Source organism: Lygodium microphyllum, chromosome 2 (genome assembly GCF_053477565.2).
Source record: "Lygodium microphyllum isolate KBCC chromosome 2, Lygodium_microphyllum_v1.1.10, whole genome shotgun sequence".
Taxonomy (NCBI): domain Eukaryota; kingdom Viridiplantae; phylum Streptophyta; class Polypodiopsida; order Schizaeales; family Lygodiaceae; genus Lygodium; species Lygodium microphyllum.
In genome coordinates, this window is record NC_141136.1 from 145,234,739 (window position 1) to 145,253,932 (window position 19,194).

At 40.6% G+C, this 19,194-nt stretch overlaps 1 protein-coding gene across 1 annotated transcript; it reads right to left on the reverse strand.

The window, feature by feature from the left end:
* Positions 1-10,684: 10,684 nt before the first annotated feature.
* Positions 10,685-11,059, reverse strand: LOC148040436 (uncharacterized). The gene has a single exon (XM_087663946.1). It carries the CDS (start codon positions 11,057-11,059, stop codon positions 10,685-10,687), a length of 375 nt encoding a protein of 124 aa, XP_087520072.1.
* Positions 11,060-19,194: the final 8,135 nt, after the last annotated feature.

A 19,194-nucleotide genomic window follows, 5' to 3' on the forward strand; every position in this document is an offset into this window, starting at 1 on the left:
CAGTAAGCATATAGCTTGCATATATTTTTCCAAACGAGATAAAATTTAACCATGGAGCAGCAAAAAAACAAGACAATATTCCTCTAACTTTGTTTACAAAGAAATTACAAGATGTTGAAGAAGAAGTTGAGTGTTCAAAATATCATTGTTCTTGACTGTAAGAAACTCCTAGAGTACCAAAAACAAAAGAAATTACATGTTAGAGAATGCACATAACTTGCATAGGTTTTGTCCAAACGAGATAAAACTTTACCATACAACATCCATGGAAGAGAACAATATACCTGTAAAGTTTTGTGAAGAAAATCTTAGAACTTTGGTAGAACAAGCTCTGCTCTCATAAAACGTGTGAAACCTACTCTATATTTGTGTAGAGGAAATGAAATTTCACAGGGTTACAGATAGAGCAAGCAATAATGAGGCTGTAAGATTTCGTCAGGAAAGAAGAAGCGGAGAAAGAGATATGATAAATTTGATATCCGCCTAAGAAAGAGGGGAAAACTGAAAAGGGAAGAAATAAAAAGTCAAACATAAAAAAATAAGAAAATGAAAATTCGAGTCACAAAATTCCAAGAAGTGCCAGCACTGTATTCCCCATATTTTCCCTTATTTTATTGCTAAGGGAAGATTTGGGCCAAGATATGGCTAAAAGATTCATGTTACACGAATCTGGAGTCCAAGATCTCTCATTGGTTAGGCCTATATTATTTATTCACTCCTTAAGGGGAAAAAAAGAGAGTCCATATTTCTCCTAATGTGTGGAATAGGAATGAGGGTAGAACATTGAGGAGGTAGATATGATAGATCATAAAAAGAAGAAAAGTGTAAGGATAATGATATTGGAAATGGAAAAAATAATTTTGAAAAGGCTATAAGTGATTTTGAATAAAAAGTGAAAGAAATAGGAGGAACAATAAGAAAAGGATTTGTATCAAGAGAAGAAGAGGTAGTAGGATCAGCAATAAAAGGAAATGAAGTAGAAACTGGAATATGAGGGGGAAAAAAAGGGGTAAAAGATAAAATAGAAATGGAATCATGATTAGTAGTAAGACGATGAATATAAGAAAGACAAATAGAAATGAGGGAATAGGAAATAAGATCATGAGGATAAATAGAACAACAAAATTTAAAACTTTGGATATCCCTCAATAAACAAGGGATTATCAACAATGTGTTGCAACACTTTAGCATGCAATTACTAGATATGAGACGTATAAAAAGTACTCTTTTGACAGTGTGGACCCATGACAACATCATCCAAAGGAGGATACCAAGCATCTCCTCCACATCATGACATGCATTTATGAAAATTTTGCAGACCATCGGCAAGATCTAATTCCATAGAATGGACATACAATATAGCTTGCAAAACCACATCCCCCACATAAATATTCCAATCCTCCTTATCTGGAATTTATGAATCCCCTTTAATATGCATGAAAGAGAGCAATGTGACTTCAGGATCAAGCATGTCACCCAAGGCTCTATCAAACATTGATTTGAGCAAATCACTCAACCAAAGATCCTCCCAATCCTCCCAACTGTCTCTAGAGGTTGTAAATCCACATTGCTCAAAGAGATATACAAGGCCAACCTCTACTGATGATGTTTAAGCTAGAAAGAGGGTGAAGGGGAGACAAGCTCAATATAATGAGTAAAAACTTCATGCACACAATCCATACGATTCTATAAACTTTCCACCTTGGTAACAAAGACATCACATAACTTAGCCTATTCCTAGAAATTATCTAGCTCCTCCTTAGAAGGCACAATAGAAGAAATAATAGGGGCAGGAGAGGAGGAATAGAGAGGGTAACTATTTTAGACTATAACTCATCTATATGCTTCTGTTGAGATTCTAGAGTCACTTGGGCATGTTTTAATTCACCCTCACAAACATTAAGCTTCATGACAGCATCTCTACCAAAGCATCATCCTTCTCTTTAGTAATAGACACCTTATCTGTCTCTAAGCTTGCAACTTTAACTTCCAACTATCTATAATAATAGCTTTCTAAGAATCTAATAAAACAATAACTCTTTTCATTTGCTTATGTATGCTACTTAGAGTAGAAATTTTTAAAGACAAATCTTCTAGTGCCTTACTCAATTAACAATTCAAGGAGTCCACCTTATCCTCCAAAGAGGTAGAAACTCTTGTGTAGAAAACAGTCAAAGTTGTTTCCATTGTAGCTTGGACATTTGATATGAGCTTGAAAAATAGGGTACCAGTAATCAATGTTTGGAGGGTTGAATGAATTTGTGAATCCAATGTAACTTCCCTTTGTACCACAAGAAAATTAGGACATGCAAGGAACGACGGAAGGGAGCTATGAGACACATCAAGTATCAGAGTCTATACTAGAGGTGATAGAAGAGGGGCAAGATTAGGAGGACCTTGTGTGTGATGTTTCTTACAAATGAACTTTTTGACAATGGGGACATTTGTTGAATCTAAGCTAGGTGGCATAGGAGGAGGAGAAGGAACCTAAGGAGGAGGCTGTTGAGGAAGAGGGGTAGAATAAAGCACAAGAATGCCACTTGGGCAGGTGCCAATTGAATTATTTTTTGTAGAAAAACCCCATAGTAAACAATATTGAGTTGACCCTTCTTTACATGTTGAAAGTGCTTATCCATTTTAGAAAAAAAAAAAAGGATGTCGAGTTGAAGTTAACCCCCTCAAGGATTTTGATAGATGTTGTGAATAATTCCTTAAACAAGCACTTGATGTAGCCTTGCCCGCCAACATAAATTGGTCCTAGAGAAAGTGGCATAATTGCTTCCACAAGGGAAAGGAAATATGTGCTACTAATACTCTTGATCTAGTGATAACCTTATTTCTTACCAAAGGAGTAGAGGTCTCCTTCTACAACAGGGCAAGAATCTGTATAGTGGATAATAAAGTATTATTGCTAGGCATAGTGGAAGCTATAAATGGCAAGAGCAAGGCCTCATTAAGTGTGGCAGGGGGAATGATAGCCATAAACCAAGCTCCAATGCTTCTTGTAAGTTTCTAGAAAAGAGTAACAAAGTTATGCATCCACCAGTGGAGAGATATTCAAGGCCACAAAAAGATGAAGACAAGCCTTACCAATGTAATTTAGCATCCACTAGGAGAGAATAATCATGGACTGGAAGGGAAAGATGTTGAATCACAAGCATAGGAGGTTTAGGATGTGCCATTCAAACTATTCAGGAAAAAACACACAGAACCAATAAAACAAAGTAGAAAAATCTTGTAACAAACCAATATATAGACTACAACAAAGATGGAAAAATTTAAAGAACTAAACAAGACTGACAAGACTAAACCAAACAATCCCAAGAAAACTAGAGCCCTACGAAAAAATTTCGACATGATCTATGCTCACATGCGCCCAATAGCTTCATGATATGTAAACAAATAGGCACCTTCATCCCCCATAATCAGGCACTCCAAATTTCTGACTCAGACTCAAGCAAAGAAACCATAACAAACTCTTGACAAAACCACTGATGATAGATATGATTGACAAGACTACCGTTTTTCTGATAAACCCCAACCTCATAGACATAGTCGTCATATTGAGGTGTGGTGGTATAAATGAGTGAGAACTACATAGATTACTTTTATTAGATGATATTAGCAACAATTCATTGTTAAATAATGCCCTTAATGCACTATGAATCGTAGTTCGCAATCCAAAATCCATGCAAACTACACTCACTAAACAATGGTCTCTAAAAATCCAATTCCTTATTACAAATTATATTATGTTTGGTGCAAAATGCATGAATGAATGACAATGGGGGTTCATTTTTATTTACAATTTAAAGGTGTCTAGATTACATGTGTGCGTGCACTGTGAACATCAGGGATTATTTTTAATTTACAAATTTATGTGTGTTATTGTGCAAGGCACACGTGCCACACAGGGGATTTCCTTTTACAAATTAACGATCGATTCATTTTAATTAAAAATTTATGAAGTGCATTCTGTTAAATTTATGGATGCAATAGTTAGATTAATTTTATTTACATATAAAATGTGTATTATGATGCATGTGAAGGAGGGAAAAAAATGAAACCTCGTAGTGTGTATGTTTCACCCTCAAAGTCTAATGGCATGGTGAAAAAAGAGGTAGCGCAAATCCCACATCTAGAAAATGTGCAAACAAGAAGACATTAGGTTGACTAGTAGACAATCGACCTCCTAGACAATAATAAAATAAACAATTGATGGCTAATACCCAAGTATACAGAAAAACAATAGGAGTGGTTGGTTTTGTTAGTTTTTTTTTCTGTTTTTGTTCTCTTAAATGTGTGTTTATATTTTTTCTCTCCATTTGTGATTTTTAGGGTGTGGTTTTTCTTTTGTTTTGTTTATTTAGTTTTGTAAATGTAGACTTTGTGTGAGTTGAGTTGTGTTTTATTGGGTTTTCTTGTTTCTTATTAATTTTGGTGTTGTATTTTTGTTGTTATTTATTTTTATCTAATTATATCATGTTGATACCAAGAAATATTTAATTTCGAATGTCCAAATGCTAACAAAAATGTGTGGAAAGTATATAGAAGATTGTTTGGAATTTTTTAGATTTTTTTAAAAAATTACAACTAATTTTTAAAAATTTTACAGATTTTTCATAAACTTTATCAATTTTGATTAGTTTTTTCAAAAAACTTTAAATTTTTAATGAAAATTTTCACTTGGAATCCCAATTTTTCGAATTGTTTTGATTTTTCTTGTGATCTTTTAGCAAATTTTTGCATTCAATTTGATTTTTAAATAAATTTTTATATACTTTAGGGATTTTTAAAGTATAAGTAGATCAATGGCGGGTATTGAGCTACATTGCATGTGAACCTCGGGTAAGTTACTCATGAATATATGTGTGCATCACGTGGGTTCAAAATAAGGTATTTTTAATATAACATTTTTATAAAAAATTTACATACATAAAGGTATAATATAAAGGGGTTATTTACAGATTGAATAGACAAGGGTTATGTTTAACTCAAGAAAAACTCACAGATAAGGATATTTATAAATAGACCTTGAATGCACGTGATGTAGAGGATATACATATAGTAACTTTCCTAAGATGTGAACAACAATAAGTCCATTGCATGGAGAAAACTACACGCATGTCTTCCTCACACAGGGAACAGAGGGGAGTAAATGGCATGCATGCAAGAATAAAGAAAATCTGCGCATGAACATATAGAATATTTGTTGCAAGCCCACACATGAATACCAATTATGAATCACTAATGCATGAATGAGGGCTCGCATGAACATGAACAACCATGAAGAAAAATACACAAAATCATCCTGACAGAATCTGCACACAAATGGCCACTAGGGAGGGGTCAGGTGCATAGGAGGAGGTGAGGGGAAATGGGACTAGGAGGGGTAAAGGGGGTGGGAGGGTCAAAATTGGCCCGGGGGGGGGGGGGGGGGGAAGGCAAATAAGGGGAACAGGGTGGACCAAAGGGGAGGTTTGGGCAGGCAGGGAATGGAGTGGGGGGGCAAAAAGGAAGGAGGGGCGGGCACGAAATGGAGTGGGGTAGGGTGGGGTGGGGTGGGGTAGGGGGGGTAAAGGGGGTGGGAGTGGGGGTGGAAGGACAAATGATGGGTGAGGGGGAGGAAATGACAGGTGAGTGGGGGGGATTTTGCGGGTGGGGGGAACGAAGAAAATGCGAGGTGGCACAGACGCAAGGGAGGTGTGGAGGAGGTGGCATGCGAGGGGCATGAAGGGCGATGTAGCCTGATGGAGACGAGCAAGGACGCTGATACAAGAAGTGGAGGCAAGCGCAAGTGGGAGAGGCAAGAGGGAGAAGGAGGCGAAGTGCAGAATGAGGTGGGGGATAGTGGCGAGGAGGAAGTGGCAGATGAGACAGGGTGAGTCAAGGTAGTAGAAGGCCAGAGGAGCCATGGGGGAGGCTCGACAGAGTGGCAGTTGAGAAAGAGGCCGGGATAAGGAGAGGAGAAGGAAGAGAGGGTGGAGGAGGAGGAGCACGTGAAGGAGGGAGAAGAAGGAGAAGGCGTGGAGGATGAAGAAGAAAGGGGAAGAGGAGGTGTGGGTAACCACCATGGGGGAGGAAGGGAGGAGAGAGAAAAAGAGGGGTTGGAAAGGAAGGCTTACGAGAGAGAGAGAGAGAGAGAGAGAGAGACAGAGAGAGACAGAGAGAGAGAAAGAAAGAAAGAAAGTTATATTAACGTCTTCTAAAGACCAAAACTGGCCTATGAGACAAACTGTGATACAACTCATGAGGTCCAGCTATCCAAAATAAAAGTGCTGAATGAAAAGCTAACAACTGGAAATTGAAAATACGGTGCTGTGAGTGTGATAAGTGTCGTGTATGTGTATGTGCATATGTAGCTCTGGTACTCTAGATAATGGCTACAAAGGGGGAACAAATGTCGGCTGTGATAGGGGAACAACTGTCGGCTGTGATAAAGTGGTGCGATGTGTATATGTAATAGATGCAGGGAGATATACTATCCTGGGATGTAGTAGCAGTCATCGAAGTCGCTAATAGCAGTTGATCCCTCCTAGATGCAGGATGTGATACATCGGCGGTGGAGAAAGAGCAAACTGGAGATTTGAGATCCAATGTGTCGAGTGTCGTCGGATCTCAGTCTCTTGTCGATGTAGATCAAGAATCCTCCAGATCTCCTGTCGGTGTAGTTGTGGGGTCCGAAACCCACGGATCCTCGTGCGGCGTCGTGTGTGCTGGTCCTCAGCCTGCTGTAGTGTGAGCCTGGAGGTCTGGCTGGAGGCTGGTACAGTAGCTCTCACTCTGTCTGTCTGAAAGAACTGTGTAATAGTCGTCTGGGTGGGCCCCTCTCTGACTGGGACCCGCTATGTGCTCTGCTCTCTGATGTGCCATGCCTCTCCCTAAAAACAACCAAATGATCTCTGATCCATATCAGTCATACATCCCTAAAGTGAGCTGCTCAATGTGTATCTAGATCTCAACTCTGAGTATGCCGAGAATCTGAGAACAAAATGCTCCTCACTCTCCACGTTTGATCTACAAAGGGGGCATATCCTCTCCTCCCGTGGGATGCCACTGGCTTTGCCACTCTCAATCATAAGCTGATGTGATGATACCCTGAGCTGTCCAATAAGAACTCTCAATCGATGTGGCATATAGATCTGCATATATCTCGGAATCTCTATGAATCCCTGCTCTGATATGCTCAAGAACTGTGTATAATAAGAGAAAGAATAAAAGAAAGAAGAAAGTAGGAGAGAGAGGAGAGAGAGGAGAGAGATGAGGGGGTAGGAGGGAATGGTTGGGAGGGAATAAGTTTTAATAAACTACTTTTTTAATAAAAAGAAAAATGCAGGGTGGGGTGAAAAAGTTTTCCATGATGGGATCGGATGGGAATGGAAGAAATATATACAGATTGGGCACAACATGGCAAACACACCCGCATGCATCACAAGGCGAATACCGAGTGTTCTCATTGACAAATAACAAGAAATGTACATGAAGACACAATAAAAAATTAATAACAAAAATTTCGTTTGCCAAAATGGAGTGTGGAAAGAAGGAAAAATATCTAACTAGATGTTCCACAAAGTCATAACATAATTACAACAAGAATAGGGCATGTTCACATGGTAATATTGAAAAAGAGAGCACATGAACGTAATAAAAAATTAATAAAGAAAAATAGGGTTGCTAGAATGGAATGCAATAAGAAGAAATTTTTTTTGCTTTGACAAGATGGATAGGGCTATCATATTGAACATGGTTTCGATGACAAACGAGAGTGTTCACATGGAAAAAATAATAAAAACACACGAAAATCCATCAAGCAAAACAAGGGCAAACAAAATGAAAAAAATATCGAGTGGCATTTGACAGGATTGCCATGTCAAAACACGGTTCCAATATAAGAAATGCCCATTCATGTGGAAAAATGTAAAAAACACAGAGAAATATACAAATAAAAATTAATAACAAAAAACTGGTGGGCCGAAAAGAAGGGGACAGAAAATGAAAAATGTTTGATGAGACCAAAAGCTTGAGGTTATCAAAGGAGGACACCATTCTAATGAGAAAATAGCATGGTCACATAGAAAAAATGTAAAAAGAATATAAAATAAACTCATAAACACGTAAAAATAAATAGCAACCAAGTTGTGCATTAGAAAGACAGGTTGTAAAAAAAAATTGTTTGAGAGATGGGAAAGATCAGGACTATCACCTCAAACTACAGTTCTTGTGCAAGGAAGATACATTCACATGGAAACACATATGATTCAATTAAAAATTCTTCAAACATTAATAACTTGCAAATCAGTGCTCGTAACAAAGGTAGTAATAAGTACAAGTGGTCGATTTGAAGGTAAAATTTCATTAAATGTAGGGTGTGTTCACATGGAAAATCCACAAATGTAAGAAGTTGGAAATAGTTAAAATGTTGATAATATGCCATGTCACACTGATATTGGTATATAAGGAGATAAGTTGTAAATTTCCACATCTTTTTGACATATCATTACAATTACAATCTTTCTCTCCCTTCTTGCTCCAAGCTTCCATGGCTTCTTCATCTTTCCTGTCTTTCTCTCTCCAATTCTAGTCTTTCTCTCTCCTCGTCACTCTATTTCTCTCTCTTCCTGCAGTCTTTCTCTCTCCTCTGCAGTCTTTCTCTCTCCTCTTCTTCTCTTCCTAGTTCTCTCTCTGACAAGTGGTATCAGAGCCTTGGTTCTTGGTCCCAGTTAGTCCATCATTTTACCTAGTTATAACTTTCTAGTTACATGGAATTTTGAGTCACAGGTACACAAGTACGGGAGCAGTAGGGGAGTTTCCAAAGCATCTCTGGACCACAAGGACTGCATGCAGGAGCATTAATGGCAACTTTCTTGGGAGTTTACACCTCCAGACCACAAGGACAACATGTAGGAGCATTAATGGCAGCTTCCATGAAGACCACATAGACCATGGCAGCCTTTCTTGGGTCTTAAATGGAGTTTGGACCAAAAGTGGAGGCAGACAGACAAAGATGGCCTCCATTGCTTTGCATAAAGGTGTTACAAAAGCAGCAAAATTGTGTGCTTCTCTTGCACTTAAACAGGGAATCAAAGGTGCATTACACAATGTTGTTACTGCAGTTCTTAAGGTTGAACGCCCTAAGCTCATGGTTTTTTGCTAAGTTCTGCCATAGCTGTGATTCCAAGCTCAGCTACCTCACTTTCTCCTCTAGTTACAAGTTCTTCCTCTCTTGCCTTCCTCCTCCTCTTGTCCTCTCTCCTTCTCTTTCTCTGATTTTCACTCTCTTGACAGGCTCCTGCTTTTGAACGGTGGCTGCCTCTCGCCCTCTTCTACTCCGTCATCATCATCTTCTTCCATCCAGCTTTGCGGATCTCACCAGAATGCTTCTGGCCTTCTGCTCTTCTCCATTTCCCTTCTCCTCTCCCCTTCTCTCTCTTTCTCTACGTCTTTCTCTTTCTCTTTCTCAACCCTAGCCCCTGCAGGAGACAGCCTGGCCTTCCTCATCACATCAAGGAAGGATTTCGAACACGCTCAATCGGTCAAAGACAGTTCTCCGCGAGTACAGTTTGTGCCATTCCGCTATCACGAAGAGGTTAGATAGACTATATGAGTGCGATCTCTTTTAATCCATGTATACTTGCACACTTGCACTCTTCAGAGTTCTGCACACCGGACACACATCAAGGCATCCCTTGCACTTCTTGCACAGGCAGAGATGCCTGCAAGGCAATAAAAGGATGCACACTTCATCCATCTTGCACACCTTGCACTTCCTTTGTTCTCTCATCATCATTATCATCATCTCCCTGCTGTCCCGGAAGCTATGAGCAGGGTCGTATGCTACTGCCTGTGAAGAAAAGCTGCTTCTCCATTCTTCGGGCCTCCCATTTCCTGCCTCTATATCGCCATTCTGCTGTAAGAGGTCTCGATTCAGCATCTGAAATGCATTCCTATGGAGTTCGACGCAGAAGAAGAGCTGCTATTAGACGGTCTTGTTACAGAGATCAGTGGCCGGTGTGCTGATGTTAATGGCACAGTGGTGTCTGTGCCTATTTTTACTTTGGCATGTCCTATGGATCTTGTACCAGAACAGTAGGCCGTGATGAGAAGGAAGTGGAATGAGAACCCCGGGACACCACAGCAGGAAAAGATCGAGAAGTTGGTGAAGGTTCGGAGTTTGGTAGATCCTTTAGGCAAGCTAGACGTGCTGACAATTGAAGCCATGCCGCATAGTCTTGGGATCAGGGTTGCTGGAGATGAATTGGTACTTGCCTCCTTGGCCTCCTACTTCAAGGATTCAATCATCTCCATCGTCATCATCTGAAAGTGCTACACCTGTTCCATGCCCGAAAGATTTAGACGGTTTGGAGATTGCATTCACAGATATGGTCGAAAAATTGGCATGATCAAACCATTTCCTGAGATGATTTCAGTAGAGTGGGATAGCATGCTATTTTGCCATTTCTTATTTCCATTTTGACAACACACAAAGCGACACCACCACTACATCAGTCGACGGTCCCAGGCGTTGATGACACACAGAGCGACACCATCGCTATAGCAGTCGATGGTCCCAGGTGTCTGAAAAGCTGGAGGAGGAACTGTAGCATAGCTGTTGCATGCTGCATAGACTCGTGCCTAAGAACCTCCATGTCTAACGACTGAAGTGCTGGGGGATCAGGATTGGCATTCAGATCCAGTTCTGACTGTCGTAATGATCAACCCGCTCCCTTCTTAGAGCATCTTCACGAGCCTTAGCTTCCTGCAATTTTCTCACTACAACACCATGTTTGCGAGTGGCATCTGCCTCCAAGGCATCTGCTACACGCAACTTTGACTCTGTTGCTGCAAGAATCTTTTGTTCAGTTTCAGTGATCATTTCTCTTGCTTGAGAGAGCTTGTCTTCTGCAGAGACCTTCATATCGGCAGAGTCTGCTCGCATATCCTTTAAAGCCTTTTCCAGATCTTCAACACATTGCTTCTCAATTGCTAGAGCTTTCTTCAGATTCTCTTCACGTTGTTGTGCCTCTAGAAGGGCTGTAAATTTTGCTGCACGCTCCTTCATTAAGGTTCTTCCTGTATCTTTAATTTTGAGAACTGAGGATCCAAAACCCCAGCACCAGGTTGTGCCATCTTAAACTCTAGAATTCCTGAAGGAGAAGCATCGTCAAGTAATGCTGAAGTGGCCTGGAAGGAAGAAAAGTGCCAAAGCGGATCACTTATCAAATACCTTGCCGAAAGAAGACTCTTCTCTCTGCTTTGTGACATCCTATTAGCTGTGCCAGAACAACAGGACAGCACCAAAAGCTTTATCTTGTGTTAGAATAGACTGTTGTGCTACTTGCCTTGTGGCACAAGGTTGCCCACGGCATTGGTTAAAGCTCTGCCCTCTGAGACTGTTGAAGACCTGAATATGAATTATGCAAATGGATACCAATCTTTCTGCAACCCTGGCTTCTCTGGTTTGAGCTGTTCTTTGTTTTGCTGATCTGGGGGATCTGTCCATGTGTCCAATAATGGAACTCCACTGTATAATCTCGCCATCTCTTTGGCATTTCTGGTAAAGGTTCTTTATCACCTGCAGATGAACATGACGATGAGGATGAAATGCGGAAGCTGGAGCAATTGGAAACACTTTGGATTGCATTTGTGTGCCCTTTTGAGCTCCATATGGTGTCAAATTTGTCCTCATCTTCTTGATCATTATAACTTTGTTCTGTTGTCCACTCATTGCAGTTAGAATAAGATCTAGCAGTCCTTACGCAATGTTCAGCATGCTCTCTCTGGGTAATAGTCAGCCAATAGCTTCAGTAATGGTACTATGGCAAAAAAACCAGGCGCTCCCTTTTTCAAAGGATCTGCATCCAAAATGAGTGTGCATTGCTGGACAGTAGATGGCATGTAGGCTAGGCCGACTTCCATTGTGAAGACAAAATATCTAAAGAACTGCTTCTGAGTTTGACTGCTGGCTAAATGCTCTGGCAACATCCTTGAAAATAGGGTCATTACAGTGCTAACCAGGGAGCAGTCCAAACAGGGACAGATTTGGAAAAGTTGCTACAGAAATTAGTAGCATCATTCTAATGAGAAAGGAAAAATTGGAAGTGATACTAGATATCATAAGCTTCGAGTGGAGCCATCAAACGTATTTTTTGGACACATATTTCTCGAACTAGAGTCTATTTTGTCCCGGCAGTTCACTAGCAGTTTACTGTGGACAGTTCTGGAAATTCTTAAACAGAGAGGGGTATTGCTACTCCTAAATTCAAACTAGGATTTTTACTTGATACTAGACATCCTAACTTTCGAGTCAAGCTATCATACACCTTATTTGGACTTCTATTTTTCAAGGAACAGCATATCTCTTCAACTTGATTGCAATGGCAACAGCTAAGAACAATAGCTCCAGCTCTAGTGAACAACGTTGGCTTCAAAGACATGCTAAAATGGACAAATTTGGACAAGGTTGGCTTCAAACACAGGCTAAAATGGACAAACTTGGACAAGATCAGCTTCAAACAAAAGCTAATATTGACAAACTTGTAGTTTCGATTCAACAGTGTATTGCTCCTATGGGAAAAACAGCAGGACCTGAATCAAATGTTCATGCTTATGGACAGCATTTATATGCTGATGGTACACACTATGATCCACATACATCTTATGAATATGAATAGCAACAATATGCAAATGAATATGACCAGTATGCAAGTACATCTGGACAACATGTTAATGCTTATAAATATGATGTACCATATCATAATGCAGAGTATCATTCCATTGAACCTTGGCAGCAGAATGGTTACTATGGTCAACATGCTTATGCTTATGAGCATCCATCTCTTCAGCAACATAGTTCTTATGGATGTAACAGAAATGGTTATGCCTATCAGTACACTTCTAGCTTTGATCAACAGCAAGCAAGTGATTATGACCAATACAGTGGGATCAATGATCAAAGGCAACATGCTTATGAATGTGAGCAGCAAACTGCAGTGGAAACAACTGCATATGCTCAACCTAATTGTCCCTCTGATGTGCAGCAGGACTATTATCACCATATGCAGTATGAACAGCATGAGCAATATGGTTATGAGTATGGACAGCCATCTGTTGTACATGATGAGCATGGACAGCCATCTGTTATGCATGAGCAGCAAGATGACTATGAGCAGCTTGTCAAAACTATCATAGAGCCGATCAATGGTGATGAACAGGTGTGTAAACTGCTATCTAAAGCTAAACGTGTTAGACACCTTACTAGTGATACAATACGGGAACTGCATGCAGCGGGCTTATGCTATCGTTGTGCTAAGCCACTATCTTGTAATCACCAAGCCACATGTAGGGCAAAGTCTGCCAAAATAATCTTGCTATTTGAATATTATGATATAAATGATGAAGAACATCTTGTTGAAGACCATTTTGGTATGAGTCCACAACAAGAAGTTCAACAACAAGAAGTTCAGTTCAAGAAGGCAGATTATGGACAGCGTGTGGACTTGGAAGACCATCATGCAATGGAGACTTTGTTAGTGAGTACTATCATGATGATCATGTTTCCAGCAGTATTTGATTTCGATCTTATGAAAGTTGCTCCTATGCATGGCAAAGATACAACTTTTCCTTTTGATCCGGGAGGCTACAGGCTGATTTTGACCTCCTGTATAGATTAGTACTACTATTGAGTATTAGGTAATCTTTTCTTTTACCCCTTGTAATGCTGTACAGAGTAGTACTCTGTTCTATCCATCTCCTCTTTAGCTTGTTTCTAGGTTTGTTTTTTAGGACAAAAACTTTTGGGAAGGGATGGATTGTAAGAAGTTGGAAATAGTTAAAATGTTGATAATATGCCATGTCACACTGATATTGGTATATAAGGAGATAAGCCATAAATTTCCACATCTTTTTGACATATCAATACAATTACAATCTTTCTCTCCCTTCTTGCTCCAAGCTTCCATGGCTTCTTCATCTTTCCTGTCTTTCTCTCTCCAATTCTAGTCTTTCTCTCTCCTCGTCACTCTATTTCTCTCTCTTCCTGCAGTCTTTCTCTCTCCTCTTCTTCTCTTCCTAGTTCTCTCTCTGACAACAAAACGGTAAAAAATGCTAAAAAGCAAGGAAAGACCATGGAAATGGGGTAGAGCAGGACGGGTGGGGTAAGGAAGGGACCCCAATAAGGTATAAATAAAATATGATATCATGTAAGGATCAAATAGTGGTGGGTCCATGAATATATGCAAATGAGAACACACAAGGATGCGTCCCCACACTTAAAACATAAACAGAGTGGTTTGTCTAATCAACAAGGGCCTAGTTCCCCGGGGAGATCAGTCATAAATATAAGTATGTATCACGTGAGTTCAACATAAGCTATTTTTAAAATACCATTTTTACACACTTTTTACATACAGAAGGGTCCCCATATAAAGGGGTCACTTACAAATTGAATAGAAAAAGGTTATCTTTTATTAAGAAAAAACTCACAGATAAGGATATTTATAAATAGGCCTTGAATGCACGTGATATGGAGGGTATACATATAGTGAACTACTCGGGTCTAGTTCTTGACCATGACTCTTATCCTTGCATCCCCACACTTAATAGATATCATACACATAAACAAACGAAAGAGATAGGGTTAGAAACACTTGGCTCATTCAAGTAATCATTGTAGATTGTCATCAATGCATGGGGAGTCGAAGTTGTCCCTGTAGGAGATACAATAGCTTGCTACAATATGAATCCAGTATGGCAACGACCATGGAACAGCATACCCATAGAGGTTGCAATGTTCAGGAAGAGCTAGTAAGCCATCAATGGCAAAGAATATAGCATTCAATCTCGACAGTCACTCATGGGGGAATGATAGATCAGTTGCTCGCCCCATGACTCATGTCATTTAGAGAGGAGTTGAATGGGACTGTAACATGTCCCGTAGTATCATCCAGGACACGTCTTAGCGGTCCATCGGAAAGGATGTCTAGAAAACTCTGCCTGGCACTCCCATGGAATGTTACGGGTTTTGTGATCTAGGTCTTCCCACGTCTGCCGCGTAGCGGAAGTATCCTGGCTGTTCCCACTTAGGATCGACCGGAATTAGGGTTTTCCTGATGGGTCATTAGCTAACAGCAACTAGCGTCAGACCCGAGCAAACTACTTTACGCAGAAATGCCAGGTCCGAAGCGGATTCACGCTACACTTGGTTCAAGGAGAATGGGAAATGAGAGGGATGCAAAGCTCAACCTCTCTGCCACATAAGGCATAGTCCCATTCCGTTCCCCTAAAACAGCATAAATTGGGTAAGACTTAACTCTAGGTCATCGTTCTCGTTATTCGTTTTGATGATGATGTTCATTCCGCTGTTCTTCGAGATTTTTGAGAAAAGTTCCCAGCTAACTGGGACCACCCAACCGTAGGACGGACCCATGGTCCATCCTCCACACTTTCCTCGGATTGTTTTAGTTATGTAATTATGTAACACACTAATTTGACATATAACAATAATCTTATTTAATTAACCCTGTTAATCACCGGTTCCTTCACGTAATCTTATCACGTGATATAGAAAAACAGTATTAAGCAAGTTCTTTTAACATTTCATCATTTTATCTTTGAAATACAAGGAGTTCCGCCCGTAGGCTTGTCCATAATCTGCCCGAAGGCTATCCAGTAATCCCCAGGGATCACTATTCCAAGCTTCCACTTATCAACTAGTATGCGGGCCTCGAGATCCAATCTCGAGTCATATTAGCCTCTTGTGCAGGACCCGAAAGGCGAGGGATTTATGGCCAGAGCCCCCCCTGACACCCAAGATTCCTCCTACTCCAAGTAGAGCTCAACGGAGAGACCTCTCGCGGCGGGTTCGTTCCATGTTCCCAGCGCAGTCAACAGCCCCCTTGGTTAGGGTTAGGCAGGTAGTCGGGGGTAACTGAAACTGCCTCTTCCTTCAGGCCTTTAACCTGAAGTATAGGTACTCATTTAATTTGTAATCCATAATTCAATCAGAGCCCTAAAATCTCTAGCAAGCACAAACATTTCCATTAATCAAGCTAGTTCTATGGCAAACTACTAAGGAAGTGTTCTTTCCTTTTTGAGTGTATCAACACTCGTTCCCAAGGTGTTTGGTTTACAACTTGGTTAACCCTAAAGTTCCTTAGATATGCTAGTTTCTGGTTTACAACTTTCTTTATTTAGAAGGATATCCAAAAATACGTCATTTTGCAAGATAACTTGCGTAGGGATCTACCATCCTTGATGAGGGTTTTTACCCTTTCTCCTTGTGAATCAATCACAAGACTAAATGATTTCGTACTTGTTACGCAAGTCCTGTGATGGAATAATCTGTTTAGATTCTTTAAGCTGACGTATGTTAGGCCTAGGGTTTCTTCTTTTAAGAACCTTAGGGACAAACCCTAGTTCCTTATCTCTACAAATTTATTGTCCCTACAGTAAGGAAAGTAGTCAAGTGTTTAGGGTATGAATGTTTCTATGTTTAGATTGGTTCAGTTATCTTTTGGAAGGTAATATTAATCATCTTGTCACGGTTTTGCTATCCTTGTGACAATTTACTTTCCAGTCAATACAGTTTAATTTAACTTCCGTTTTCCTTAAAGATGAACTCATGCCAAATAACAACATTTGCCTTGCTAAGATGTGCAATTAGCAAAGATAACTTTCTAGTAATTTGAGCATCGAAAGAAACCTTTCATGAATATAACCATTTACAATGATTCATTGCGAAAGGAGTAAGACTAATGGTGCAAGATATAATTTCTACACCTTAGGATTTTAACTAAAATATACTACTATAGTAAATGGATAATCTTGCTCGTAATTTATAATGCTTGATGCAATTTGAAGAAAACTAAGTTCTATACATTGTCATTCATAAGCTAAACTCCTTCATTACAAATAACTCGAACAAATATATCCTATCCTTAACAATTTTTCATTGCATGATCGACTTAAAACCAAATTAAAGCCAAGAACAAAAACCTGGTTTTGGGGTGAGATATCCACATGGATACCGGGAGATGACCCTCCCGTAGCTACACCTTGGACTTTCTTCGGCGGCATCGTAGTTCGAATGTGAGATAGCCTTTTTCACTTTCTTTTGGAATTCCACCGTCTCTTTGAAAAAAAAGAGTGTGGTTTTGCAACCACAAGAACCCTTGGAGGACTTTGACTTGGGGTAGAAGGAATAGAAAGCACTTATTCTCCTTCCTTCCCTTTCTTTTATCTTTTTCCCACTCTTCCTCCTTCACTCCTTCTTTTCACTCCCTCTACTTTCCCTCCCTATCTTTTATCTCACGACTACTTTTCCCTTACGGGATATCCTCCGAGGCCATGATGGTGATTTGGATTTTTAGGTTCAGGGGGGAAAAATAATAAGGGGGATATGGGGGATTAAGAGGAAAGCTTAGGGAGTTGTGGGAAAAAAAAAGAAAAGAGTTATGAGGGGGAGTTGAAAAATGGTTAAAAGGGCTATAAGGGGGTGATGAGATTTAGGGGAATAAAACACGGGGGGGTGTAGGTTCCCAATGTCAAGGGAGGGGCTTAAGGGGAAAAGGGAATTTGAAATCCTAAGGGGGTTTAAAACCGGGGGGGGGGGGGAAAAAGGCTTTAGAGAGATTAAACCCGAGGGGGGGTAGTCTTAAGGAGCTATAGGAAGGGGGGCTTCCTAGGAGGCCCAACCTTGGAAGCTTCCAAGAAGCTTCCAAGGCTTTTGGATATGATAGAAGCCCACGTGGGAGGAGAAAGGGTGACTTCGTGGCGAGCTGGCGACTTCGTGGCGAATGGTTGTGGCAGGCGGAGACTACAGCGACTCCTCTTCCTCTCACGGCAACCCCACCGAGGCGGACTGCGACAGCAGATGATGACTCCTCCCTCCACAAGACAACGACAGGGTCTCTCCCTTCACGACTAACAGCTTCCCACTCTAGTTCACGGCTGCCCAGCGTCAGAGTATCCGCTCTTCTCTCCCTCTCTACGCAGACAGACGGCCTCCCTGATTTAAATAGGGGAGGGGAGGGGGGATCCTCCCTCCCTACCTGTCAACCCGCATGGCGACCAGTGATGAGGAAGCTCCAACAAGGAGCTTACTCACCCCTTCTATTCCCCTCCCCCTCCAGCTCGTCAATCAGTTGGGGGGGAGTAAGGGAAATTTAAAAAAAATTCATTATCAAATTTCATTTTTATGGAGACAGTTCACGCGGAATATTACATTCTCTCCCGCTTGGAGGAATCGAGATGTCCTCATCTCGAGATGAACTGGGGATATTGATGGTTGAGAGAGTTTTCATCTATCCAAGTGGCATCCTCTTCGGGATAATCTTTCCATTGGACGAGGCATTCTTTCAGCGTTCTAGATCTTAACTGTCTCTCCCTAGCATCTAAGATTCTATTCGGCCTTAGTTCAAGGACTCCTTGACTAGGCATTACAATTTGTTGGTCATCAAGTACATGATTAGGGTTGGGTACATATTTTTTCAAGAGGCTGATATGGAATACATTGTGAAATTTTAGATTCTCAGGGAGTTGCAATTTATAAGCATTGGGTCCTAGGCATTTGAGGATTTTGTACAGCCCACAATACCTTGGACTTAGCTTTTTGCATTCTCCTAGGGATAGAGAACTCTTTTTAGGGTGTACCCGAATGAAGACCATGTCCCCTTCTTCGAAGGCTCTTTCTTGACGTTTCAAATCTGCATATGCCTTTTGTCTATCCTTGGCCGCTTGTATGTCTTATCTTATTGACCTTATTTGATCATCCATGTCCTCCAACATTTGTCTTGAAGCTTCAACTCTTAGGGTTGGATTAGAAAAGTTTAGGGGACTTCGACAATCATGGCCATACAATGCCTGGAAAGGGGTCATTTGAATGCTCTGCTGGTAAGAAGCATTGTAGGCAAATTCAACCAAAGGCAAGAATTGAATCCACCTCTTCGGCTCTCGATAGCAGTATGCCCTAAGCATATCCTCGATGACTTGATTTACTCGCTCTGTTTGGCCATCCGTTTGGGGATGGTAGGCGGTGCTAAAACAGAGTTGAGTCCCAATAGCTTCAAAGATAGCTCTCCTTGATAAGTGTGATGTGAAGAGAGAATCTCTATCACTAATGATTCTTCTAGGTAGCCCATGTAGCTTGAATATCTCCTTGATAAACAATCTTGCAATGTCGGAGGCTTTATAGTTTGT